General features: G+C 37.5%; 1 protein-coding gene and 2 non-coding genes across 7 annotated transcripts in view; 1 reads left to right on the top strand and 2 right to left on the bottom strand.

Moving 5' to 3' along the window:
- Positions 1-29: 29 nt before the first annotated feature.
- The window catches only part of LOC132700655 (liprin-alpha-1), a 148,171-nt gene continuing 120,430 nt past the window's right edge, over positions 30-27,770 (bottom strand). For 2 of the 5 annotated variants that reach the window (XM_060668123.1, XM_060668126.1), the window contains 19 exons: positions 19,840-19,941; positions 10,931-11,095; positions 10,796-10,870; positions 10,174-10,290; positions 10,015-10,107; positions 9,668-9,955; positions 9,476-9,613; positions 7,563-8,218; positions 7,216-7,504; positions 6,772-6,861; positions 5,846-5,997; positions 5,710-5,769; positions 5,127-5,325; positions 4,868-5,016; positions 4,606-4,808; positions 4,283-4,553; positions 4,067-4,223; positions 3,893-4,009; positions 30-2,897 (listed from right to left, as the gene is read on the bottom strand). In XM_060668123.1, the coding sequence (XP_060524106.1) occupies positions 2,817-2,897; positions 3,893-4,009; positions 4,067-4,223; positions 4,283-4,553; positions 4,606-4,808; positions 4,868-5,016; positions 5,127-5,325; positions 5,710-5,769; positions 5,846-5,997; positions 6,772-6,861; positions 7,216-7,504; positions 7,563-8,218; positions 9,476-9,613; positions 9,668-9,955; positions 10,015-10,107; positions 10,174-10,290; positions 10,796-10,870; positions 10,931-11,095; positions 19,840-19,941 (3,402 nt within the window). In that variant the 3' untranslated portion in view covers positions 30-2,816. The remainder of the gene's footprint in view (positions 2,898-3,892; positions 4,010-4,066; positions 4,224-4,282; positions 4,554-4,605; positions 4,809-4,867; positions 5,017-5,126; positions 5,326-5,709; positions 5,770-5,845; positions 5,998-6,771; positions 6,862-7,215; positions 7,505-7,562; positions 8,219-9,475; positions 9,614-9,667; positions 9,956-10,014; positions 10,108-10,173; positions 10,291-10,795; positions 10,871-10,930; positions 11,096-19,839; positions 19,942-27,770) is intronic. The other 3 variants (XM_060668125.1, XM_060668124.1, XM_060668127.1) reach the window with 3 other exon arrangements.
- On the bottom strand, positions 12,828-12,900 carry Trnaa-agc (transfer RNA alanine (anticodon AGC)). Its single transcript has one exon. It is a non-coding gene; the product is annotated as a tRNA-Ala (tRNA).
- On the top strand, positions 17,364-17,436 carry Trnaa-agc (transfer RNA alanine (anticodon AGC)). The gene has a single exon. It is a non-coding gene; the product is annotated as a tRNA-Ala (tRNA).

The raw sequence follows: 27,770 nt of genomic DNA, 5'->3' as shown, positions 1-27,770 counted from the left end.
CAAATAAAACGAAGGACTCAGTTTTAGGTTCTCGTTATATTTATGTAATATATACATAAATTAACACTATTATTAGATCAAATACGAATAATGACAATCATTTCCGGAGCTTGAAACTCCGTTCTTCAATTTTTCATTCATTATATATTATTAATAACAGTATTATTTGTGTAAGCACAATCGTATATTTTCAGAAACCAAAATAAATAACAAGAAAAAGTATTTTACAAACATTGTATAAAACATACTAAATTTAATAAAAAACATGAAAATATATTATCTGTATAGTATATACAGAAATGTTACAACTAATGACTTTCTTATTACACGGTACAGGCGCGAAAATTCGGAACGGAAATAACTGTCACTTTGCGAAATTAATTTTTAGTCGCATGTTTATGCAAGTCGAGGTTTAAGATAGCGGGATTATCGATAGGTTGCGGTACAGTCGCCAGATAATAAAAACGGATGATCAAAATATTACCGTTTATAATATGGCAACGAATGTGGTCTGGTGAAGTATCAAGAGGATTACAATAAAGAGGACAATATTTTAGCCGACCACCTGGCGAACTGCACGCTAGGAGACTATTTTTTATGTTTTTTTTTTAATACATGGTTTTTAATGCTGCATATTTCACATCCATAAGCGTCACGAAAACAAGAATTTTGTACTAACTATACAATTCGCAAATTTAACATTAAACGTGTGGTACCTTGGGAAAATTTGTCAGTGCCTGGGGTTTTTATACGTATAAATGCTTAGAGGTTACTTTACTCCCTTGGACTATTCAAATACTGAAACAAACTTAAGTGTAGTTCTTAATCGTGGAGGGAAAACAAAAAACATACGAATACTTAGCCCCTGATATTTGTCAACTTACATTTATTTTCGACTTGCATAAGTTATCATAGAGTTAAACTAGTACGCTATCTCCTTAAGGTGAATAAAATCTGCAGGACGAAGTGTGGACCGATTTAAAGTAGGTCATTATGAAGAATTATTGTGCACCCCAGAACGAGTTAACCGTTTTAATTTTTTTCGTTTGCAAATCGCGAACTCAAATATATTCTTTTTGCGTTAACAAAACGGGATCAACGATTTTTGCGTTTTGGGGTGTACAGCACAGCAAACAAAGTGGATTACTAACCGTCGGTTACAAACTAACGTTATACACAGTTTATTATACAAATGGTATAACAGGTATGACTAGCAGGTATGAAATTTATTACTAACTAGCGCTGACACATTTAAAATTTTTATTATGACACTTTCGCAAAATGAAATGGGAAATACCTCGATTTGAGGCAACACATAGTAGAATATATAGAGAGATGCTTTTTAAATTACTTTTAATCGTACTTTTTCAGCGTTTTCACAGTTTGTAATGAAGAATTATCGATCATATACATATCTCAAAAATCTCAACTGGCGGAAAATTTGAAAAATAGTTAATTTTCACACGACGCTATACAAAAATGTTATCCCATCCCTTCTTTAAATTTCGAGATACGTTTTTTTTAATGATGCATAATTTAAAGAAATTAATATTTTATAACTTAATTCCTGTCACCGGAAAGATTTTGTTAAAATTTAATTAATTGTTACGCAGAAAGTGTTATGTCTGCACTCTATATTCGTTTACAAACTGTTGAAAATGTTGTTGACACTGCCGGATACTTTAAGAGATTTTTTTTTGTTTGTCTTAATAGTTAATATTTTATTCCTATCAGTCTTCTAAAAAACTAGAATAGTAATGACACAATCTTCCCAAGTTACAGATGACAGCACCGAGACTAGTTCAGGCACGCATGGGTAATACTGACTTTTGCTGCCACATTCAACAATATTTACATATAATGAGATAGATCACACGCCAATAAAATTTCATTTCACACACGTAGAGTTAGCTCACATTGTCGCCCAATACCAGATGAGTGTGAACTATACCTTATTTATCATACATATGGATGTAGGGTCGGGATTAACCGCCATTGATGTGCAAATAAGTGACGATATCATATCAATACATATTTGGACACTTTAAAAAGTTTTAGAAAAGTAAATCCGACAAGCCAACAAATGCTTCCAAATAGAAAAACGATCAATTTTATTTTGCACGTAATTTCCAATGCTTACCTGTATGCCCCGTTGCAATCCATAAAAAGGTTTCAAATTAATCAACCCAGAGAAAATTGGTAACACTTGCTGCTTTGTCTGCAGGGGGTAAACACGGTTAAATTTGATAATTTGAAAACCTAGTAGGACTTTTTAAAATTTCAAAGTGCCCTCTATTTTTTTAATTGTTGCGGAACTGACCCTATTTTAGCAAGTTCGCAATTAAAATCATTTCAGCATTTCAGTTAACACTCGTTCCTTTTTTGCTTCCCAAAAAAGACTTTCGCGCGTAATTTTCTATAAATGCGATCGGGTTCAACGAAAACGTAAACTCCAACAACTCGTTCACCTTTAGCTAAACATAATTTTATAACCTACAACCGAAAAACAAACTATCGAAATTTACAATAATCAATCGTAATACTACATAAAACACGAGGTTCATCAATTTGTTCATCGGTTAAAGCTCGATACAAGTGGTTTCGCGATATTATGGCGAATACGGAAACTTTTTTTTTTACATACAACGTTTATACTGGATGTATACCAAGGGTAACCTGTGCAGCGCAATTAATTTATTATCGACGATAGGGGAGGTAGCCTGGGCTGCTCGACACCGACACTCGCGACATCTGCTATCAGCGGAACACTACATGGTCAGTATTTATGCTCAAGACGGAAATTCGCCCGTACCATATCAGGACTGCATGTTCTCCGGCCGTCTTTCCGTCGCCATTCGCAACAGATTGTTGAATTCTACGTCTAAAGTTTGACGAGCCTGCAAACGGAACTTGGGTGTCATTCCTATAATTCTATATTCTATAATTAAATTGTGAACAACTTATAGGCAATGTTATTGGTGCCAGATATATGTTTATTCAACAGCCTGATTTAAGTGTTCAGAAGAAAAGGTGTGAACACATCAGGAGCAGTTGGTGAATCTGCAGAATCCAAAAGTACGGCGCATTGTTCGTTTTAAGACACGTTCCACGTGTTATTGGAAGGCAGACGAATTTTCAATTTTCAATTTCAATTCGTCAAATTAGTGTACAATACAACTTAGCAAAGTTTGGGCGCGCTGAATAGGTCTGATACTTGTGGGCAACGAATACTAACCACCTACAGACGAAATGTGGATTCTTCAAGGTTCAATGGGGCAAAACTGATGACACGCCTCCACTTAAGCCGTATTTTGGAAGTACTGCTTACTGTATGTAGTCTATGCTTACGAATGGATTATATTAATGGTTATCGGACGAAAAGTACTACAATTAAAGCAAATTTATTATCCGGACGACTGCGACATTCTGGATAGTTGCATAAGCGTCCGCATCCACCTTATTCTTGGGATTTTGAACCCAGTGGATAAATATATTAGGATAAATATATCTAGTTATGTGGAGGTTATGTTGAAAAACCACATTGTAATATTGAAAAAAATAATAAAAATTATAGCTCAATTCTGGGAAATATATCTCGTATATACCGACTATACACAAGGAGATTATAAACCACAAATGTTGAGATTCCTGAAATTTGCTTCGTCGTTAAGCTTTTCAAACAGCCGCTGGCGGGACACGTGTTGTAAGAGAACATCTATGAACGCGTAAAAAGTATATATTTCCAATTGGTTGTATTCTTTTGATGTAGCGAGTGAAAGGGACAACGGGGAACGTCACCGAGCATGTCCAACCTAACTAACTTACTAATTACCGAGAGTGGGATTAGACGTGGTAATTTAATACAAAAACCATCTAAATTGATAAAACTGACCTGTGTATTTTGTGTTGGTATTTGTAAAGCGAGGGCCATACTATTTACATCAAAACTGTCATCCAACGCAACTAAAGCACCATGAACACCAGACTCTAATAAATTATTTCCAAATTCCTACAAATTAAAAAATTAAAGCACAGTCGCGGGCCGATCAAAGATGGACGAACTTACTTTTAGACCTATAGTTGCTACCCATCTAATCAGCCGATCGTTACTCCACACTAACACGTCAGTATTAGTGTTTTCGCAATTTTTTCTCCTATCCTCTAATAAGTTCCGATCATAATTTAATCTCTTTAAACATGATATGCCGTACTGTAGACTGGTCCTGCACAAAAGTTTGAAATAAATACAGTTTTGCAGATGGGTACGCGATATCAAACAAACCTATGGAAATTATCCACCATTTTCAGCTGTCCCCTCAGATCCTTCTTGGTGAGATGATCGAGCATACGCGCGTCCACCAAACACTCCATAAACGTCGTCCTGTACTGTGGAAGACCCAAAGACGGCAGCCAACAATTACCGATCCATTCATGGTTCATGTCGCCGAACGCGAGAGTAGTTCGCGATGTCTTCGGAGCGCTGGGCGACGTCAGCGACACCATCTCCTGAATGGCCAACCTCAGTTTCAGTCTGTGGAGTGGATTGCTAATACCTAAAAAAAACGTCTTCATATCACCAAAGTTAATTCGCATCGCAAAACTAACCTATTTCCCTTTGAATTTCGGTATCGCTCAACGCGCTCATTATGGCACCTGATTTTACGTTGGCTCTGCACGCGGCTACGTACCAAGCGGGCATACCGACCCACAGTTCCAACCAAGCAACGATGGTCGGCCCGTTCCACAAAGCAAATGGTGTGCCGGCTTTCATCGCCTCTGCGAGGAGTTCGTGTCTGTAATCCCGCTCTCTAAAGAACCATACCGCATCGTTAGATCGAAACATAAAAATGAAGAACTTATTAGTTACTTCTTCTTTTGCCTTCTATCGAATTCACCCTTCTGGCCCATCTTGCCGGATATGCTCATCGTATCACTCAGATCCCCGTCCAGTAGACCGATACTGCTTTGGCTTAGATTCAAACCAGAGTCTACCCCGGGAATATCTTTTCCCTTAACCTAAAACCAAATTTTTTCTTTCTAAATTCGTTTCTCGAAATTTGCCACAGACGAAGGAAGGTTTGTCGAGACTGTATTGTTGTCTTTAAATTAAAAAAGTTGAATCTTACCTTTTCTTTTTTGCTAAAGAACCGACCGAGGCTGCTTTTGATTCCTTTTTTCTTCTGCGCAGCTGCGGCCGCGGCCGCGGCTGCCGAACTCATGTCCCTGGGCATAACCGTGCCGGCAAACGCGTTCTTGTGTAGACTCTCCTGGCTGCTGTGACGAGAGGATAGAGGTGATGGGGGCGTATGCGTATTCTGCCCTTGCCTAAACACAGTGTGCTCTACTTTCTAAGCTAAATACCTAAGCATGCGTTTTTTTTCTTCTTAATTTAGCGACATGCAACCATGTAATAAGTAGAAGAAATGAGAAATGGCAAGGGTCGCGTCTCAAATAATTCGGATTACCACTATGCTGTGGGACGCGATAAAAATAATATCCATTTTTTTTAAACTATTGTCCTGTTAAAATAAAAACAGTGATAATTTGAAAGTTTCAATTTATAAATTTCGACTAACATGTAAACACAACAAGCAATAAAAATGGAAAGTGTAGAACATGTAGTTGGAAAACATTTAAAAATATTTAACATATACTCTGCACTTTCCAAGAAACAACTATTAAAAACTAGTACTGGACAAGGATTATAACCTGTAAACCATTCCAGGAGACAGACCGGATGTGCCTGTTCGTCTAGCATTAACATAAAAACTTAATTAGAAACGTTTGGGTTGCTTAAGTTCAAAGCGATTTTATTTTCATAGAAAAACGTTTCTTTTAATCTTACCTTCGTAGTTCCTCTTGACTGTGGGCGAGTGCTTGCGCGACCCGTTCCAACCTCAACGATCGAGCCGTCAACGGTGAAGCCCCGCCCCCGCCACCCGCGTCTCCGATATGACTCATCTCCTCCCTGGTCATGTCCAACGGTGCCAGTTGCAGCTGTTCGGTGCAAGAACAATTACAGTGAGTATATCACATGTATAAGGGAGTGTAGTAAAGTCCAAGGAAGTAGTAAAAAGACATCACTGAAAGCAGGTGTGTGTGTGTGGGTGTGTATATACAGTTTGTTTTACAGTGTTCTTATTTCGCTCCTAATACAATTTCATGTTTAATATTTAGTAAGCCCCTTAACTGAAAGCACAAGTTTATTTTCTAATCATGCATTCTAAATGGAATATTTTTACCTTGCGTAGTTCCTATCCGTATATATACTTCATACCCAACTGTGTTTCTACCCGTATATCGCAACGCTATGTGGCCAATGAAAAAAGACGATCAAGAACGAGACAAAAAGTCAGCCCTCTTATTTTCAAATGATAAGAAATCAAAGCGTTTGTGTGTTAGTGCTGTTCGTGGGCGGACGGATGTGGACGGTTGTACATAAGCGAAAATAAAATATAGGCGCTGCCCTGTGCAAAAAGAACACGTATTTTACAAATATTTATTTATACAGTCGACATAAAAAAATGGACGATTTTGTCATTGACAGAAAGTTTATGGGTGAAGTATTTTTTTCTTGTACGGTTGCCATGAAAATTCACGTGCATAGGTTAATCTTGTCGCGATAAAATTCCTGTCAACTTCAAACTAAACCATAATTCCAAAGTTAATAAAAGCCTTGCATGTGATAAATCCGAGCAGATTCTCATCAAACCATTACCTATATAATAATGTATAATATATGTAACCACAATTTAATTGTGTTTCACAAACCTGACTAGAAGGTAACGATTCGGACAGCGTGCCCGGACTCAAAGAAGAGTGATATTGTTGCAGATGCGCCGGAGACATACTTGCCGGTGCCTACAACATCAGATTGTCATACTCCCTGACGAAACCCCAGGCCAAATCGGAAATATAACGCAAGTTATATCGGAGCAGAGAAGAGTGCGAGAGAGGTACCTTTCGATCGAATAAAGCATGCAAAACGCAAACATAAAACTGAAGAAATCTACCACAACAATCGCTCGGTAGTTCAAATGAACGGAACATGATATTTTTATTCCGCGCACCTTCCTATCGCAACCCCGGGCGAGGGTTTGTTGCTGTGGCAAAATTCCTATTTCGACGAGCACAAGAAAGACAAATTCAAAGAAAGTGATACACAGAAGAAAAATAAAAGAAACACTGCGAGAACAAAGACAAAAGACAGCTCACCGTGTGATACTTATGCAAGTAATCCCTCTGGGGGCTATGGTGTGACTTAGGTGTAGATCTACCGCTTACAGGGGGTGATTGGCGTTCCAGGCTCCGCCCCCGCGCCAATAGGTTCATGTGTTCCATGCTGCCCACCCGCGATTCCAACTCTTCGGCCCGTGCTTCCGTGTTTTGCTTCTCCTCTTGAATGAGCCGGATCTCATTATTGATGGCGTCCAACTGTTCCTGGAGCATCATCGCCAGCGTCTGGGCGTCGGTATGGCCGCTCGGGGACAAAATGTCCGCGGTACTACGACGATACGCGTTCCGTTAGAAATAAGTGCGCGGTAGAACCCATCTGATACTACCTGAACAGGCTGTCATTATCGTCTCCTTCGGCGTCGCTCGACACGTCGAAGGCTTGCTGCACATTTGCCAAAACGTGAGCCTGCTGAAGCTTTTCCCATTCGTGTTCGGCGATCGAACGCGAACCAAACGCCATCTTGTTGGGGTCGTCGTCAATCGGCGTCCTACTTTTATTCGCCCTCCGCGGCAAGGAATGAGTATCGAAGCTGGAATGGCTGGCACTTCGCGAAAATGTATTCGGATCGGCGGCGTTAGGAGACAGAGATCTGGTGAGGGCGTCTGTCTGTTGAATATTGTAAGCGATCTCTTGCTGCAACATCTGCCGTTTCACGTTGTCGATTTCCAACCGGGATTTCGCCAGTTCCTTCATGATGTCGCCCTTTTGTTGTTCCATGTCCTCCATCATTTTCCGTGTCTTGTCCAGCTCTTGGGTGAGGCTGTTCTTCTCTTGCAACGCGTGCATCCGCTCCTTCAAATGATCTTGAAGACGGTCGTTTGATTCCGACAAGAGCTTGTCGACGGTCGCCGAGAGTCTCGAATTGTGGTCTTCGTTCATCTTCAGCCTTTGATTGAGGCGCATCAGTTCGGCGTTCTTTTCGTCCAAATTCGCTTCTAGCCGTTGGATTCGGTCTTCGGCCGAACCGTGCCGTTCTTGGGCCTACAAGCAAAAGACGAAACACTGGCGTAATAGTCAAATCAAATGTTTATAGTTTGTCTTATTTGTTTGTAGCTGCGTTCGTTGAGACGACTAGACCGTCGCATACTCGCAACGGATAAGCAAATTATAAGCTCTAACAAAACAAAACTGCTTCCAAATGATGGAAAAATATCATCTTTAAAGTCATATACAGAATCTATATAATTTGTCGCCTGGCAATAACTAAAAAAACTCTTTTGTCACACCAAGAAGAAAGCGGAGAAGTGAATTTGTCTAGCATAGCGTTCAACAATGGGCGCGATCCTCTTGGTGAACACAGTTTATGTACAAGTTGTCCACTTTCGACAATTAACTTTATCCGTAGCTTGAGTTTTATCCGCTATAGTAAAATTTAAGTTTTTTTTAATGTTCTAATAATAACTTTAATATCCCGCAAATTGCTGAAAAATGGACACGTGCAGTTTTTTCCAAAACAACTGATTTCGAAATGCAGGGAGAAACGTTGACAATGATTCTACACACGGTTCTAGAGTACCAATTGCTATTTAATTATCTCCAACATTTTAGGGATGATTCGTTGTCACTTGGAGCGTGTAATGCAATTAATGCAATGGCATTCTCAAATTATACAAATAAATGCATTTTCTCCTAATTAACGAAACCCCAAGATGACGCCCTAAAGTCGCAAAATTTCTGTAGAACTTTTTATGTTAAATTACTGTTAATATTTTTAAACCGAAAATTAACATAGTAAAAATTCTAAATTTTTTTTTAGCAAGATCCACAGAAATCTGCATCATTTTAAGAAACGAATAAAAGAATACAACAGAATTTCGGTCACATAGCACATCTAACGTTAGAAATTATTAATCTTAACGTGCACGCAGGCAGCTATAAACTAGTGCTTCGATCTTTGTAAAGTTAACCTCTGCTGTTTCTCTTTATTGTCGCTAGCTCAAGGCTCACTTCTCTAACTATGCCTATTTCTATAACATCTAAAGCTCATACCGATGCTTAGTTGTTAAATAAATTAAGTGAGGTTCTGTTCAGGACTCTCTCCTCCTCATTTAGGATTGTGAACACTAACGGTCCACTAAACAGAACCCACATAATTTCACGACTATGAGATGATTATATATTCTTGATCCGGAAAACATAGTAACAATGTGGTGTATCTAAACAGGAAAAAGTGCTCTAGAAAAAACATTTATATAGGAAGGAGATTGAGTAAAAAAAAGTGAGCTGAGAGCCTCGTACCTGGGGTCTCACCTGGGTAAGCGCCTCCATGCGCTGCTTCAGCTGCTCCTCCATCTCCGGTAACTTGGAAAATTGCGCCAACTTTTGTTCGGCGAGTTCCAACTTTTCTTGAATCGCGGCGATTTTTTCCTCGTGAAGCTAAAATCGTCGATCAACAATAGCAGTAAGCAAAATTTATCGTCACCACCCTACTTTAATCTGAGCTTCCTTGTGCTGCAATTCTTGCTCGAGTTTCTCGTTGAGATCATGCAGCGACGTGCTCTCGCGCTGAGCGTTGAGGTACCGCTTCTCCAACGTCGCTATACGTTCTTCTTGGTCTTCTTTTTGAGCCACGTTTTCGCGTAAATCGCGCTGGAGCTTAGAATTTGCGTCTTGTGCTTTCAGCAACTCTTTCTGAGCCTTCGTGAAGTTCTCCTCGAGTTCGCTGACCCTGTTTTGCATTTCGGCTACCCTACGTTGCCAATTGCTGATTTCGCTAGTCTAGAAGAGAGTAGAAAGGGTTTCATCATGTGATAGATGCACCACATCTGTAAACTTACTTGTTGTTCTAAAGCTTGTTGCAGATCGGCTATCCTGGCTGCGCTATCCCCCTGGTCGCCTTCCATTCCGCCATTGGTGAGCCGTGGCTTTGTCTGTGGACACCATGGAGAAAAAGGCCAGCCATATGTTTACATAAATACACTCAAAGTTCCTCTCACCATATTGTTGCTGTTGACTTGGTCCCCAATTTCCAATTGTAATTGTCCATTTTCCTTTGGCTTATCTTCTAATGCAGGTACATTTGGTTGGGTTACTCCTTGCTTAAGCTGCTGTAACTATAGAAACAATGTGGACTCGTTCGCAATGACTAAACAGAGACGGGAGATCAAGAGTAATTTAATGCCGCCACGTGTAGCCAGACCTTTATTCCGCGGTAGTATAGAGACATAATTATCAAGTCCGAATGGAAAACAGACAGCGCAAAACAGAATCGAAAACTCTCGTAAAAAAACACTAAAAGCGTAACACATTTCCGCATAAATTCTAGCACTAGATGTTGTGCGCTAAGCTGAAATAATTATCATGAATAAATTTAAACGGTTCCTGTACCAGAAACGGGCTATTACCAACTGCCGCGAGAATTATTACTCTCCGGAATGCCTTCTTCCTAATTGGAAACATGGTGCGGACCATTAAGTGGTTTCCTAGAGAAAACGAATTTGTGTTCTGACGCTGCTGTAACTTCTTTTAGTGGTTTGGTCGGTTACCGTTTTATTATGTACCGGCGGTTCAGTTAGAAATAGGCGAAACTCGAAACGACCAATGATTGCTTCGACTTACCTCTTCTTTGGTTGAAGCTAGTTCTTCTTCAAGAGCCGAATTCCTCTCTAATGCTACCCTCAGTCTTTCTCTAACCTAAACGGAGAGCCGGGTGATCAAATTCGCAGCGCCAATCGTTGAAGGCATATTTTTTACCTTTTCATCCAAAGCCTTGTGGTGTTCGAACAGGCTTTTCAACGCCTTCAGGACTTCTACCTCGCTCGAGACGCCCGACTGCGCGGCCGCCTGTCTCTTGACGACGGTCATGCGCAGCGACCTCTCGTGTCGCGAGACTAAACATTCTAAATGCTCTAAAAGTAACTGAAAGGAGAACGAATATCAGTGTATACCCTAACACCCCGCTATACCGATATAATCTTTGTAAGCCACCTACAGAGTATATGTTAAAATTAATATTTAAAGAGAAAGAGAAACGAAATCGAATATAAAACGTAAAGAAGAAAATGAAAATTGCATCATACAAATAAACTTCTTCATGGTCCTCTTCTTATCAATGATAGGCGATAACTACAACAAATTATTTTCGTCCTTCCGTTGATATGACGTGTGTGTGAACGTTTATTCCAGACCATTTTTGGACTTTTCTCATCCATCTGCCTGAACCTGGCTTCCCGTCAAATTTACCCTTGTTGATCAGTTGTAATAAGTAATATTTATGATTTATAGTTCCTAAAGATGTGTCCACAGGATGCCACAGTATGATTTTCTTTTTTTAATTATTCTTAGCAGCTCCCTTTCTTGGTTCATAGGCAGTAGTACGGATTGATTTGATACCTGATCTGTCCACGATATTCTCATACGACGCATCTCAAAGGCATCGATTTTCCTCACTTTCAGGGTCTAGGATTCCATTCCATGTAGTAATACAGAACAAACTTAGCACTTAACCATGCGATATTGGGTATTGAATGTTAAACCTTTATTTCAAAAGAATTTTTCCATTTTGAGAAAACTGCTGCCGGTCTATTCGATTATTGGTATTAACCTCTACATCCTGGTCCAAATTTTCAGGAATCCAGCACCCAAGATACTGAAATTTAGCTACTTGTTGTATCACTTCGTAATTTACTCGTATATTTTTTGGCCGATGTCTCTTCTAGGAAAGAGCTTTAGCTTTGGGAACATTGATATTCAGTTTTTATTGGTTCCCGGCTAATGTAACTTTCTATTCATTAATTCTCGAAGCCAGGCTTCACTATCAGCTAATAAAACCGTGGATCGGCGTTCATTGTTTTGGCGATATAGGTTTTCAATGATTTTCATATCACTCAAGTCGTCTAGGGCCTTTTGCTTTAAGAGATCGATTAATTCAGAATGTTAAGCATTGTCGAACGATTTCTCATAATCGATGTTGGTCTTAATTATTGGCGATAAATCAAAAACCGTTAAAGATGGGATAATTTTATTTGAACAGTATCGTAAAGGGTGTCGTGAGAGAGTTTCAGGTTTAGTCAATTATACGGGGAGCGAGATATTTCAAAAAATATCATTCGACACCGCTATTAAGTTCGACGAGATGTGAAGGACATTTTATACAGGGTGCATGCACAATTAAATTACATCGATTTTCCGAAAGTTCCATAGTGTTCCGCACGAGCACGATAGAAAAACAATGCGTCCCTTTACCACACGAAACCGCGAAGCTCTTTTCTTTTATAATAAAAAGCTGCTTCGCGCTACGCGCTACGAACTTGCCCCGTCCAGTGACGATTTTTCGAAAGCAATCTTGTTATTTAGGGCTTAAGTAAATTTCTTGACTTTTGACAATTGTATTCTTAACAGTTGCCCATAGGCATTCTATAACATTTTGTTCAGTCTTATTCCTTGTCTTTAATTGTCTTAAAGTGTGTTGGAAACGTTTCCTTTGATTTCGTTGTCTCTTTAGTAGTGCGATGTTCATTTTGGTTCTGTTGGCCTTTCTTATTTTCTACAAAAACTTTAGGCATCGATTATCATTAGTTAAAATACTTCAACATTAAAGAGTGGCTTAAAAGCTAACTCAATTGTAGATACAAAACAAAGTAAAAAGTTTTGGAGGCGCCGGGTATCGATCCCGGTACCTCTCGCATGCTAAGCGAGCGCTCTACCATCTGAGCTACGCCCCCCGTTATTTATTTAAAAATTTAGGACTGCCAAAAATAATTCCGAACCGTAATTTTAAATCGAACTTGATCCACTTTCGTACACTATCGCATGAAAACCAGTGCCGCGCCCATACGAATTGGTAATCTGAGTTTGGGCGGCGGTTTCATCGCTTAATATTAGGACAAGTAATATAACAATTGTGTTGTGGCGCCAGGGATGAAAATAGTTGTTAAAAAAATATTTTTTATCACATACTTAAAAAAATTTGGTATTTTGTTATAGACCGAATGGTCAAGAATTAAAATTTGACGGGGATTTCATATCTTTAAATTTAATTCTTTAGAACTGACTTTTATACATTTTTTTTATTGAAGTTATATGATGATGAATATAAAGATATCTTTTTACCTTTCAGTTTTTTTTTTGGAATAGCGCTTAAAAACCGCTGAATTGCAAAGTGAAAGGAACCTCCTATCACATACACATATAACGCGCACATTTTTACTTTTGTTCTGGGTTCACCGATATTAGCGATTCTTGTTATTTTTTTGAATGATAATGTCTTTAGACCCTGGAACCTCCACCATGCTGAGCGAGCATTTTAGCTATACACCCCCTAATTAGAAAATACTAAAACCAAATAATACGAAACGCAAATGGTCGGGCGCAAAAAAAATCCGGGAAATCCATCTAACCAAACAGCTTCAATTATAACTTTTGTCATTAAAGTGAAAAAAAATCGTATTTCACAGGACGCTGACGTCCGAAAACGCGACAAAACGAGGACGTTCACCGGAGGCCAACCCCCGAAAGTTTATTTTCGAACAAAGTCCATACAAAAACTTTTTGTTGCCCGGCTCTAAACCCGGTACATCTCCGCGGGCGCGTGTCTGCCGTGTATTTCAATTTATTAAGGGCCTCGTTATGAATTATTATTTACGAGAGAGAGAGAGAGGGGGTTGAATTATTGTCCCCATTGTCCGCCGGGGGAAGCCGCCGGGGACGTGTTTTGTGGGCTATTGTGTCGCGAGAAACGCGACGAAAAGCCTCCGGTGTACTAAACGCAATAACGTCAAACAATAAAACAACGCGAAGAATTTGAATTGAAAGCAAGGCGGGCCGGACTATATGGACTACAGAGGGCGGTATGGTATGTCTCAAAGTATATGGTTTTAACTTTTAAAGGACCCTCCCCCAAAACGTAACTACGACCTACTTACCTATTGTTATTGGGAAAGCCAACAACCAATAATTTATTCATATGTAAGGGACAAAACAGAGACGACTCAAGTAGATGTCGACCAAGTGGCTGATATCATGGCAGTATTGAATAATCCGTGTTACAAACAAAACAAACTGTGAAAAATACGAATGAGTGTTTATTATTCAGAGGGTTCATTAAACAAATAGCTTTAATAGAAATCTGCCTACTTATAAACTATAACTAAACTGAAAATAAAGCTAGAGGGTGAAAATAATTGTTGTTGTTGTCATCACATTTTATACTGTTACTAATGCGATTTTATTATACCTAAACAAAGACAATGCGATATTTAGGTAGTAGTAGGTTGTTTAGATAATTGCCGTCCATCCAAAGCGATATACCTTGAAACACACCATACCTAAGTAGGTTTCTATATTTAAGGGTGTAATTATTTAGCTCCGGATGAGAAAAAATGTTTACAATAAACAAAAGGAAACCTTCGCTTTGCGTTTAATAAAATTTTGGAATTTGACGAAGCTAATTTTTAGCACATGAATAATAGTACGCCATTTTCTATTACAATATTTTGAATTTTTTTATATCACCAATTTATTTACCGCAAAAAATATCTTCTATGTTTTTGTATATACGAACTTTAATCTTGACTTGAATAACGTAATTTTTAAATATCAATTTCTATTTTATTTCAAACAAACTGACAAATTTGGATCATATTTGTAACTTGAGTAATATAAACACTTAAAATGTAACAAATTTGATTTGGAATGCAAAAGGAAGACAATTTCTTTTAAAAATATAACTGACTGATAACTTCCCATTAAGGAATCCGAAATTTTAATCGAAATCTTTGCTGCCTACATGTGTTTATACTTGCGTGCATATAAAATCAACCCACTGTAAAGTTTTGCCGTTCTTTCAAGGACGTTTCTATGTTGGCTCAAATTTATTAAGTGTAGTTATCGACATGTGCAGTAACCGACAAGAAACGAAACACATTTTGGGTGTTACATAGTTAAAGTTGAAAGTTACAATTTGCTAATTCTACACGCAAAGTATATTTACAACCCACCTCTTAAAGTGGCTCTCAGGCTAAAAACGCGGCCACCAATGACTTGTTAGTTTGAAATTGTTTTCGTACATGCAAGAAAGTTTGCGATTACATAATAATACTAAAAAAAATGTTATACAAAGAGCAAATATTGAAATACAAACTAAGGCAAAGAAAATGTTTCTTTACAAAATTTCAATTCGACTAAATCAATATCGTCCTTTCTAAAAACATTTCAAAATTTCAAATACGATAAAAATATTTTCTTAACCTGTTTTGTTTTTATCATGTTTTTTCTATACAGCATAATAATAATAATATGTGTTTTTACATCTGTATCGTTTCTAAATTGTTTTTTATGTATGTGTCATGTTAATAAAAAAAAACTGCGATTAGGATTTACGACCAATTGTCTTGAACCATTTGATGAACGGAAAACGGAGAGTTGCTCAGACTTTTGTTAATTCTTATATTCTATGTAACATCGTTGTATGAAAAATGTAGTATCACATTTTCGGCACCCACACCATTGTACGAGAGAATTTTCTCGCATTCTAAAATATCAACGCAAGCAAACATGTTACATTCCCAAGACATGCTTCCATTGTGTGCGTATATGCACTCGCAGTATTTGCGGTATAGAGAAAATGTCTGTTATTCCTGCATTTCAATAAAGGTTTGTGTACTACGGAGGATGGTAGATGAGCGACGCATTGTTTCAGTTGATTTCAAAGGCCATCATACCATCATCGATCGGCTAACTTTAGGATAAAGATTTCCCGTAACGAACGGTGAAACGTAAGCGAGTGTCTACAATAAATTACGAACGTTGATTCGTACGAATTCGACATTGGAATTATTTAGGAGCGGCCGTTTGTCGTGCGCCAGAATTTTTATGAACCGGTTTAAAAATAATTCGAGTGACGGAAATCCTCAATTCATTATTTTGTAAGAGTTACGCGACAGATTTTTATTTAATTGTTTCTTAATTGGTTCAATTAAAAATGCACTTTGAACTTAATAAGAAAACATTACCTAGTTTGAATATTAAAAACCGAAATTTAATTTTTGGCGGAAATATAAAATCAAATAAAACTTTCATAATTTTTCTTTGGTTCGAAGTATTCTCTCACGCAGAATATTGTTCCTATTTCAATTTCTGTGCAATGTAAGCCGAATTTATGCATTTAATAAAAAAAAAGAATAGTAATAAGATTTAGAAATACAGTAGGTCCATGCTAGTCAAATTTAAGGAGAAAAATAATTGTTTTTTCATATTATTTGATTTTTAAGGTACCAATGCCTTGCAAAATGTATATCAAGACTAACTAAAATATTCAACTAAATATAATTACCTTATTTTTGGTTTGTTCTGTGATATTATAAAAAATATTTGTTTACAAATTTGTAATAGTTTATGCATTTTATCCTTCGAATTATATTGTTCGCCACCACCACACACAGTATTTTTTTCACTTTTATTTTATTACTTGCAACTATTTTAGAAGTTTTAACAATCATAAATAATTATAAAACATATCAACATAATATAAATTAAAAGTGTTGCCTGCATATAGAATGTGACTACAAATGTTTCCAAAAACAGTAACATATTATTCGCAGCACTGGTACTTATTTATAAATTCTTAGTATACTTTTCGGTTTTTATTTTTTTTTTAATTTTTATTTTCTTTACCTTCTTTTGTTCCTATTTCTAAATATATTAAGTGTATTTTCTGTTCCTTTTGCTTGAAATTTTAATGCAGAAAACATTTAGAATTTTAGAAACGTAGGAGCCACCTAATATATATGCTTGCAAACATGCAAGTTACTACGTTTACATATTATCGACGTAAAAGAGTGGTCGTAAAATAGAAGATAATAAGATATATTTCTAAAGAATTAAATTTACAAATATAAAATCCCCGTCAAGAATCAAACACAAAAAAAATTTAAAATATGTAATAAAACATCATTTTTTTAACATTTATTTTCGTCCTCGTCGTCACATAACACGTTTGCACACCACACAATTCTTATTACTATTGCTATGTATAATATTAAGCGATGTAATGCCCCAACACAGTTTATCACTCCGTATGGGCGCGGCACTGGTTTTCATGCGACAGCGTACGAAAGTGGATCAAGTTCGATCTGTAATTACGGTTCGGAATTATTTTTGGCACTCGTAAATTTTTAAACAAATAACCGGGGGCGTAGCTCAGATGGTAGAGCGCTCGCTTAGCATGCGAGAGGTACCGGGATCGATACCCGGCGCCTCCAAAACTTTTTACTTTTTCCCTATTCCTATCCAAGATGTCCTGTGATCTAGTTAATCCATACTTTTTCAAATAAAACAAATTTTTCGTTATCTAGGATGGTCAAAAGGTCATAAAATCCAAATCCACTGCCAAACTAACGTACATAATACATAAGTGGTGGGCGATACAGCTATTAGATATTATAGGGGTAGTGGAAAAAGTGAGTGTAAAAATGCACTTCTGACTGACTGACTCTATAGACTACTGTTCCATACATGAATTTTCTTTCCAAGCAACGATCTCCACATACTTAACCTGCTTTTTTTTTGCTAGAAATATTTATAGTAGATTCAAAACACACCTGCCAAATAATTAATAACTTTGAAATACACTGACTCGACCTCGAGCCAGCGAAAACATATATAAAGTAACGTATATGCAAAGATAATGTTTATATTTTTCAATTTAACAATTTGATACTTAGATAAAGTCCCTAATTTAAAAAAAAATCATTTCTTCTAGGAAAAATGATCACGTAGACTTCAGCAGGTCGGCATTTATGATGTTTTGCCTCAAATTGAAAATTCACGCAATGGGCCTATTTAACTGTCAGTGGTCACGTGGATTGTTGAATCCCGCGCGGTCTTATTGGTTGATAATGCGTTTTGAAACTTTGAGATCCGCGTCAAAAGTGCTTGTTTGTCAGCAAACAAGATAAGAAGAGTGTGGGTGGTTCGATATGTTGTGGATCTCCCTTCTTTGGTGGCACTGACCATAACCGATGGCCACAGGTATATATCGTGGTGCGTATCGCACAGGTAATAAAAATTAAACGTAGGGGTCGAATTGGATACACCAGATACAGCCAGATACAGATCACTGAGCGCAGGTCGCGTTTTCCTTTTGTTGTTCAAATTGCTTCACTCTCAACTGCCACGACCAAACCCGTACATGTACACGCGGACGTATCGTCTGAATGCGGACAGCCGAGCGTAATCGCTTTTCATCTAGCAGTGGCACGTAATTAAAATAGCTCGTGTTCCGGGTCCCTATCCTAATCCGGCAAGACCAAACGCAAATATCGTTTGCGATGCTTTACCTAGATCCACGCGTTTGCGTTTGCATTGCTAGTGTTTAACGCTGCAACAATTAATTCTACAACCTCGTTTAGGCCATGCACGTGAAATTGATTGGCGAAACGGCCTTGCCGAAAGTGCGCAAATGGTTTTGGTTTGGCTTTATTAAAAAAAAGTACTATTCTCTTTTAACTTAGCCTGGATTGGTGTCGATCGGGATCCAGCAGTATAAATTGTCGTACACAATGAAGGTATGTGGTCACAATCGTGGTCAAGAAGTCAAATTCCAAGGTAACATAAAAAATAACAGGAATTCCGATCGTCGTGATGAAGGACATTTGAAAATTCGAATGCGAGTCTCAACAAAAGATAAATCCAAGACCATGGTATTTAAGATATGCTTAAAAGTAAATTTAACAAACATTTTGGGCAGGGACATCAACAAAGGATAGAAATTTCTAAGAGTGCAGGCAAAATTAAGAACAATAAACAGCTGTGTGTGTATTTCTATTATTAAATGGATGTGAAATATAAACTTAGCACAGTATAGAGTATGCTGGTGTAATTTTGTTGAAGACCTGGACCAGCAGTGATTTATTGTTGTCGATTAGTTTGCCACGATTAAAAAAGTGAGAAAATATTGACGTAATTCATACAAGTATAATGGCGACCGTGATAGGACAAACATGAATATGGAGAGGACTGTTGGAAATAAATCGAATCCTACAATGCCTACAGTCATGGAGCTACAGCAACCATATCAAAATATTGTATAAATTTAGAGAAATTGAACGAGACTGGAAGTAAAGTTAGATTCTATAACTGATTTAGATTAAAAAAAAAAAATGATTAACTTGTTATTAGAGTCGGATTACACTGAACATGACATTGATTCGGAAGTTCCGACCGCTGACAAGATGATAGACAGTCGCAACAAACTTAAGTTTCAAGTAGGGCGATTATTTAAGTATTCAAGTAATTTCCTACAAGTAGTATGGATACGAATATACTCAACACTAAGGAATGGACACCCTAGAAAACCTAATTCTGTTACGGGAAAGGAAAGAGGAATATAGGCCTAAAATGTAATCATGGCTAACGAAAATGAGAGAATCATAGAATAGTAGCCAATACGTATAAGGACTTTAGGCTGGACTGGGTTAGGCGATGAACGTGGAGAAAGTGGAATGAGAGACAGCCCAATAACAGTTAAATAAGTTATTCGCGGGTTCGATCATTCCCTCGTTTCACGAATGTCAAACGCACGACGAAATACGGCCCGAGAAAAAGGCGATAAAGATAACGATCGTCCGCAAAAGGGAATTCTATCGCGACTGAGTCTGACTCACCCTAGTGTTATTCCTCTCGGCTTTGAGCTCCGCTATTTCCTCTTCCCGCTCTAATAGCTGCTCTCGCGCTGCGTTCAACTCTTTAGTTAAAGTGGCGAATTCCTAGAACAAACAACATCGACGTCAATTTAGTTTATTCGCATTTTTTCTTTTCGATCTTGAAAAGAAGTTCCTCGAAAACATGCAAATTTTGCCGCCTTATTATTATCCAATAATAATAAAAGGCTCTTTCGGAAATAAGAGAAATAAACGATAAAAACAATTGGTTGTTTCTGAAGACTCGCGGTGCAGAAATAAGTTTTATTATTGTCTCAAAGATTTGTAGCTATAAAAGATACTGATGAGACAGACAAACCAAAATGAACATAAAAAGGCCACAACATATTAAAATTAATTAGAATTAAAATTAAAATTAATTAAAAAATAAAATTAAAAATTAATTAAAAAAAATACACAATACATAAAATAACATAAAAACTTTACACCCCCCGACGCAGCCCAGCTTTTTAAATCTAATTCCATCTGGTTCATTTTTGCTATGATTAGGCACAGAATCATGATAATTATAAGCTTTCTTTCCATTGTGTAAAAGTATCCAACTTAAATAAATACATTTGAGTCACTTGGAAAAACAGTGGTTTACAGGTTTAGGTATTATTATTATTCGCTTTTATATCACCAGCAAAAAGTGGTTGAGATAAAAAGAAGGGGAATTAAATGAAAAATGTATATTTAATTATTTAATTATTAATTTTTGTTACAATGGTGAGGGTTTATTTGGTCAAAATGAAGAAAAAAAATATCAGGGATAAACCATATTGATTATTTTCACCATTTCACCTTTTATACTTTTAATTCTTTGGAAATCTTAGCGAAATTCTTTCATATCATACTTTACATCATATTTCCTCTCCGGTTCACCCCCCGAAAAATAATAACCGCCTGATTGTTTATTAACATTTCGAGAAATGACGATAACTTTAATTAAAACATTTATTGTAGAAAATAAAACTAAAAAAAAAATCTATAAATTCCTACTAACTACCTTGCCATAAACGCGCGTACAGGCGCCAAACATCGATAAAATAAAGTAGTATTTATCCGAGCGAAGCCGCCCCTCATATTTCTTCGTTTATTCCTAAAGTCATTTCTTGTTTGCCTACCGGGGGCCTAGGGCGAATATAATGCGCCAATTTATTTTGTGCCGTCGTATTCCGCGTGAATAATAAAGAGAAAAATGGGTGAAAATTTAAAGGGACTCGCGCGGTCGAACAGTTTAAAAAGTCCCATGAAAAAAATTAACCGCGACAGTTTAATATTCATTAAACGGCTAATAATATTAACAGCGCATTAGTTATTCATTTTACTAGCATTTTCTCTTAAACAAAATCGCCAGTCTTTAACTTAAAATTGCGCAAAGGAAAATTTTACATTTTTTTTTTTAACGAAAAGTGGTCAACGGTAAAATTTTAACGTAAACTAACCGGTCACGGGAAAATTAAAAGGGTTGTCGACGACAACGAACGGGGCTCGGATTTGCGAAATACCCCTACAAAGCACTTAATTAGCTCTAAGCTTTCCTTTCTTTTTAGTACGCTCCTAAGTAATCGGTTTTCACGTAAACTTGACCCTCAACGTTTGGCGGCGAAGCTAACACAATATTTGGAAAATGTTGTCCTCTTTTCTAAGTGCATTTTGGATCTTGAACGGTGTATTAGGTTCAAATATTTAATACTTGGCGCAAACTTAATAGTCTGTACTAGTTATTAATGCTTTATTCCCATAAAGTAAAAAGAAAACCTCTACACACAGTAGCGAAGACACGAAATTAAAAAGAACAAATATCTAAAATCAATGAATTCATGTAGCACAAATCTTTCCTCTATTTCAAAAGTATAAGATTATGAATAGAATATTTCACTGCCATTCGCCATTAATGTCATCAACGCCTGCGCATACTCAAGAGTATTCAAAAATGAATTAAGAAACAAATATTATTTAAAATGGTGATTTCGATAAAAAAAAAATAATTAACTTAGACACAATTTACGTAGCAATATATTTTTTCGAAGAATTACACTGCAAAAATATTGGTCGAGTTATAAAAATATCAATCAGTATATCAAATTAGTTTTAGAAAACTACAGCAAAGAAAAGATAGAAAATGTTTTCTACTCCCTTCTGTAAAATGGATAATTGTACACCGATCTAGCGTGCGGAAAGCGTCACTTTACATACGACTTGAATGTTGACTTTTATCAATTCTGACGGTCATGTTAGTGAGTGTATTTGTGTTGTTTGGCAAAGATGTACCCAAAAAATAACGGAGGTAGAAAAATATAGTATGCAACACGGTGCGGTCCGCTCGTGCCAAATAAACTCGTAACTTAAATGCCGTCTACCGCACTTATTGTATAATATACTATTAAATTCCAGATTATTGATTGAATGTCACAAAAGAACTTTAAAAATCATTAATTTTTAGAGGACATTTTTAAACGAGTTTTGCCCCTACCAAATTCGAACTCTGAATTATATTTTATGTATGAGGCGTCGACTCTTTAATTCACTATGCCGGGAGGTTTTCACCAGCAACTTAATAAGTTTAACGGACGGCCGGTTTTGAGGAACGAACGTCAGAAATTAAGTAACAAAAAAAAAACACGAACAAACAAAAAACTTAATGGGAAGTTTAAGCGATAAGACAAGAGGGTTGCGGTTCGGTGTCTTCCAGATTTTTTTTCGCAGTTTAAGTTGTATTATTGTTATAAATTAAAAAAAAACACAAGTTTCAGTTATCAATAAACGATAACCCTTTTATGAATATTTTGGTCCTTTAATTTTCCTTTACTTTGTATTGTATTCAAATGCCTTCCTTAATTATCTGTAGTGATGCACTTTCTATGGATGTTTTAAATATTCGTTATCTTTAATTAATGCAATTATTTTTTGTTTCTTTTATTTTTACGCAACTATATCATTGAGTTGAGGTGTTTCTTTAGTTTTATCTACTAATAAACCCAATTGATTAGTAAACATTTTACTTTACATGTTTTTTTTTTAATTTTTAGTGGTCTATTTTATAGACTATGTTGGAAATAATGTTATACTGTAATGCAGATTGAATATATAAATAAACTTCATTTATTGCGCAGTTAAGTTTATTTATACAATCACCTCTGATAGTTACTCGAGACTAACGTCTTCGCAAACTAATAAGATTAGTACTAAAGTTAAATAATGTCCACAATTCTAATCTACAATCTACCATTTAAATAAGTAAAAATAAATATGAAAGGCATTTTATTCACAATGCCTTTTAGAACACTACTTCGGCCACTTAATAAACTTTGAAATGAATTCTTGTATTGTGGTGTCATGAGTGATTTCTAGAAAACTGCATTTCAACCTATTTTATGTTAAAAACTTTTTTTCAAAGAATTCTTAGGAGTATGTCTTCTACTCTTGTATATTATACCGTCCTAATTCGCCTAGAGTTTAAGGCTAAGTCAAGATGGAGCCGCTGAGGTTATTGCGACGTCGTGTAGAGTTCTCCAGACGATATACCGTTTTTACAACCTTTTATGGTTGTCATTTTGGAATGAGTTTAAGACTCGCCTGTTGTAAAGCGGAAGGGACCATTCTTGTCACCACGTGTACCACAAGCCAGGGCCGTATTTAAGATGTTAGCCGACAAGAACTGTGCCGTGCGGACTGTTGTATTTTATGAGTAGGGAAATATTATTTGCATTTTGAAAATTCCTACACAAGGAAGCAGTTTTTGGAAGTTCATAAGACGGAAACCTTTGATAAGAAGGCTATCACTGCAATTTTAATCCGATGGAACTGATTTGGGGGACAGTTGGAACCCAGCTTAAGAAGAATCGACACCTCGCTGAAATTTAGTACTGGGGCAATAGAATTAATAAGAAGTAAAGTAGAAAAAATATCTGCTTCTAGATTGAAAAAATGTGTAGAATATGTGATCGAAGAAGATGTTTACAGTGTGAACTACCGGACCAAGATGCCGAAGAAATACGAATCGAGACAGCCAACATCCTCAGGAAGGCAAAACCACCCAAGACTAACCTGACGAGAAGTGAAGGACTGGCACTGCGTAGCCTGAACACGGATGAGGGTATCATCATACTCCCAGCGGACAAAGGAAACGCAACCGTTCTTCTGAAGACCGAGGAGTACGAAAGGAAGATTGAGGAACTCTTGGACCCGGGAAGCTACAAACCCCTGAAAAAGGATCCGACGCAAGTTAGACTACGTCTTACCAACCGGCTCATCAAGTCATCATCACTGTCAGAAGAAATCAAGAAGCGCATTGTGAAGACGGAGACTGTTCCACCAAGGCTCTATGGACTACCTAAGATACACAAAGTAGATGTCCCGTTAAGACCAATAGTTAGCGCACCCGGATCACCAACGTATTACTTGGCTAAACATTTGGCATCGCTGCTTCAACCACACGTAGGACACGGCACCAGTTACATCAAGGACTCCACCGACTTCGTGCGCAAGATTCAATATATCAATATTGAACAAAACGACATCCTTGTGAGCTTCGACGTTGTCTCACTGTTTACCAAAGTACCTCTGAAGAGTTGCTTGGACCTGGTGAACAGGATATTTCCTGTCGATATTTGCAAACTTTTTGAAGTCTGTCTGACCGGTAGCTATTTCGTGTGGAAGGGAAACTTCTACGAACAGGTGGACGGAGTGGCAATGGGAAGCCCACTAAGCCCGGTTATAGCCAACTTATTTATGGAACACTTTGAGGAAAAAGCGATCGAGACCTCAGAGTACAAGCCAGCAACGTGGTTCCGGTACGTGGATGACACCTTCGTGATTTGGAAACATGGTATGGACAAGCTCAACAACTTTCTGCAGCATCTCAACAGTCAGCATCCCAGCATCCAGTTTACTATGGAGACTGAAAATGACCAACAACTTGCATTCTTGGACGTACTAGTGAGGAAGCGGGGTAACAAGCTGGGCCACACAGTTTACAGAAAACCAACCCATACGGACAGATAACTGCATGCTCTATCCAACCATCACCCAAGTCAAAAGTATGGGGTTATCAGAACCCTGACAGAACCAGCCCGAAGGATTTGCGAACCGGAGAACCTCCAGATGGAACTTGAACACCTAAAAACTGCGTTCGAGGCAAATGGCTACAGTAAGAGGGAGATCGAGAGATCAATGAACTCAAGATCATCAAGATCACGGGATACCGAACAACGACCCTCCATCTCCCACGCATATCTGCCGTATATTCCGAGTGTCACCAACAGGATTGGCAGAGTATTGAAAAGACACGACATCAAAACAATCTTTAAGCCTACAAAGAAGATCCAGCAGACCATCAGGTCAGCGAAGGACAAGAGGGGCTCACTTTCAGCTGCGGGAGTCTACCGCATTCCGTGTTCATGCGGAAAGGTCTACATCGGAACTACCAAGAGATCAATGGGAACGAGACTTAAGAAGCATAAAGCAAGCCGCAGGCTAGGACATACAGAGAAGTCTGCAGTGGCTGAACACGCACTGGGCAGCGGGGAACACAGGATACACTTTGAGAGCTGTAAGTTACTAGCAACGGCTATCACAACAGACTAGTCAGGGAAGCCATTGAGATTCAAAAACACCCACACAATTTCAACCGAAAGGAGGAGACCCTTAGACTCAACCCGATCCTTAGGAACGCCCGAGCAGTACTGATCGATATCCCGAGACCAATCGAAGCGGAACAAGCCCCGCCCTCCACCAATCGGCATAAATACAACCTGCGCAGGAGAAATCGTCAGTCTACGTCCAACATCGGAGATGGAAGGACCTCTGAAGAAGCTCGCCACTCGTGCTAGCGAAACGTTAGGAAGTAATTCCAATCGACGACGGCCTTTAAACCCGAATGAAGATAATAGCTTATCAACGGGCCGCGAAAGCCTTAACCAATTTATCAGTTACGTTTATTAATACGATTGCCCCTGATAGTTACTTTAGACTGACGTCTTCGTAAACTAATAATATTGGTACTAAAATTGTATAATGTTCCCAGGTCTAATCTACAATCTACCATTTAAACAATTAAAAATAAATATGAAAGACTTTTTATTCACAATGCGTTTTACAACACTATTTTAGCCACTTAATGAATTCTGAAATAAATTATCGTATTGTGCTTCATGAGCGATTTCTAGCAAACTGTATTTCAACCTATTTTATGTACTCACTAAAAACCTAAAAACTTAATATTATTGTCTCATTGATTTTTGCAAAGAGCCCAGGGGATTTTATTTTCAATTCTTGAATACTATATCGTTCTAATTCGCCTAGGGTTTAACGCTGAGTCAAGATGGAGTCCGTGAGGTTATTGCGACGTCCAGTAATAGCGGAGCTGTGCTACAAAACCGCCTACCAATCATTTCGCCTCCTTTTTCTACGCCTTAACTCGTTCACGATACATATTTCGAATGTCCCTTTCATGTCTATATTTTCGATTTTGTTGCCTTTAATTTAATTTCGCTTCGATATTCGGAATTCCGCACGAGTCGGCCTCTCCTGCCTAATAATATTCTCGTCCCCATCGACGTCGGGGGACGCTGCAGTTCGTTCCTGGCCTGGAGGAATTCGCATCCCCTGTTTCGGAACGCCATATCGGTAATATTATAACTGTAAGGGATGAGCCACTGTGCCGGTGCTTTATTAGGCGTATATTGACGCTAATATCTAACTGTGAGGTAATTAGGGGGGTTTGGGGCGCGAGAAAATAAACCGGAAATTCACTTGCTAACCGATTTACGGGGCGTGGCGTCAAATTAAAATCTTAATTGCGTTGCTCTTAGATGCGAGGAAAATTGAACGTTGTTGGGTTTCGCCGACGCGAAATGAAATTGTCAAAATAATTTTTTTGGAAATTTTTTGGAAATTAATTATTTGACAGTAAATCCAAATAAAACTCCTAACATACATCCAAGTATAAATAAAAATCAACAAAACAGCACTGGAAAGAGCAGAACAATTAGCAACATTCTAATCGATATATTATTAGCAATTTTTCTCTTGTTGCTAAAGCGGTAGTTTACTGAAGAGACGAACGGATTTATTTTTAATAAAATAATAACACATTTATTCTGCTGAGTTCAGTATACAATACAATAACATATATAAATAGAAATCGAGATGAAACCAATTAAATTTGTAAGAAGTTCAACCAATAAAATGATACATAACAACTACTTCTAACTATTAATCCGCTTGAGTAACACACACTAGTAAAACATATAGTGCAAACAAAAGAAAAAAATAGACTAGAAAATCTCGAAACTAAACCCGAAAATTAAAGAAAGAGGAATTGCATTGTAAAGTTTATAAATGTTGTAGGAAAAGCTTTTTTTGAAAGAGAGACGTTCTGTGCGGTGTTGGAGAGATAACACCCTTAAAACTAAGCTTAAAACTGTGAGCATCTGTCCTATACGTTATTTTATTTGTAAAAGTAAAGTGGACTGTTATTAAAAATGTTACAGAAAAATAACAAGGAGTGCAGTCTATACGTGTTCTGAATATCCAATCATTTGCGATCCTGTAGTTTGTGCGAGACTGCATCATATTTCCCTATACCATAAATAAACCGTGGACAGTTTTTTTCGCGACTCTCTCAATTCTATTTGTGTCGATTTTATCTAACATGGTCCATACAAAAAGTCACAATAGTTAAAATACCTTAACACTAAAGAATCTGCTACTTTTTTTTCAACTTAAGACAATAAATGACGATGCGAGTAAAGCAACGTTAAAGAGATGTAAATAATACCCAATTTGCTCTCTAAAATGAAAATCTGTGTTAATTCTAAGACTAAAATTTTTGACACAATTTGTAACGATAGTAGAGGGCGTAAGCGTAGCTATTGCAGCAGTATTGT

The sequence above is a fragment of the Cylas formicarius genome, unplaced genomic scaffold (assembly GCF_029955315.1).
Source record: "Cylas formicarius isolate icCylForm1 unplaced genomic scaffold, icCylForm1.1 PGA_scaffold_4__25_contigs__length_36172078, whole genome shotgun sequence".
Classification (NCBI taxonomy): domain Eukaryota; kingdom Metazoa; phylum Arthropoda; class Insecta; order Coleoptera; family Brentidae; genus Cylas; species Cylas formicarius.
This window is presented reverse-complemented; position numbering and strand designations above follow the sequence as displayed.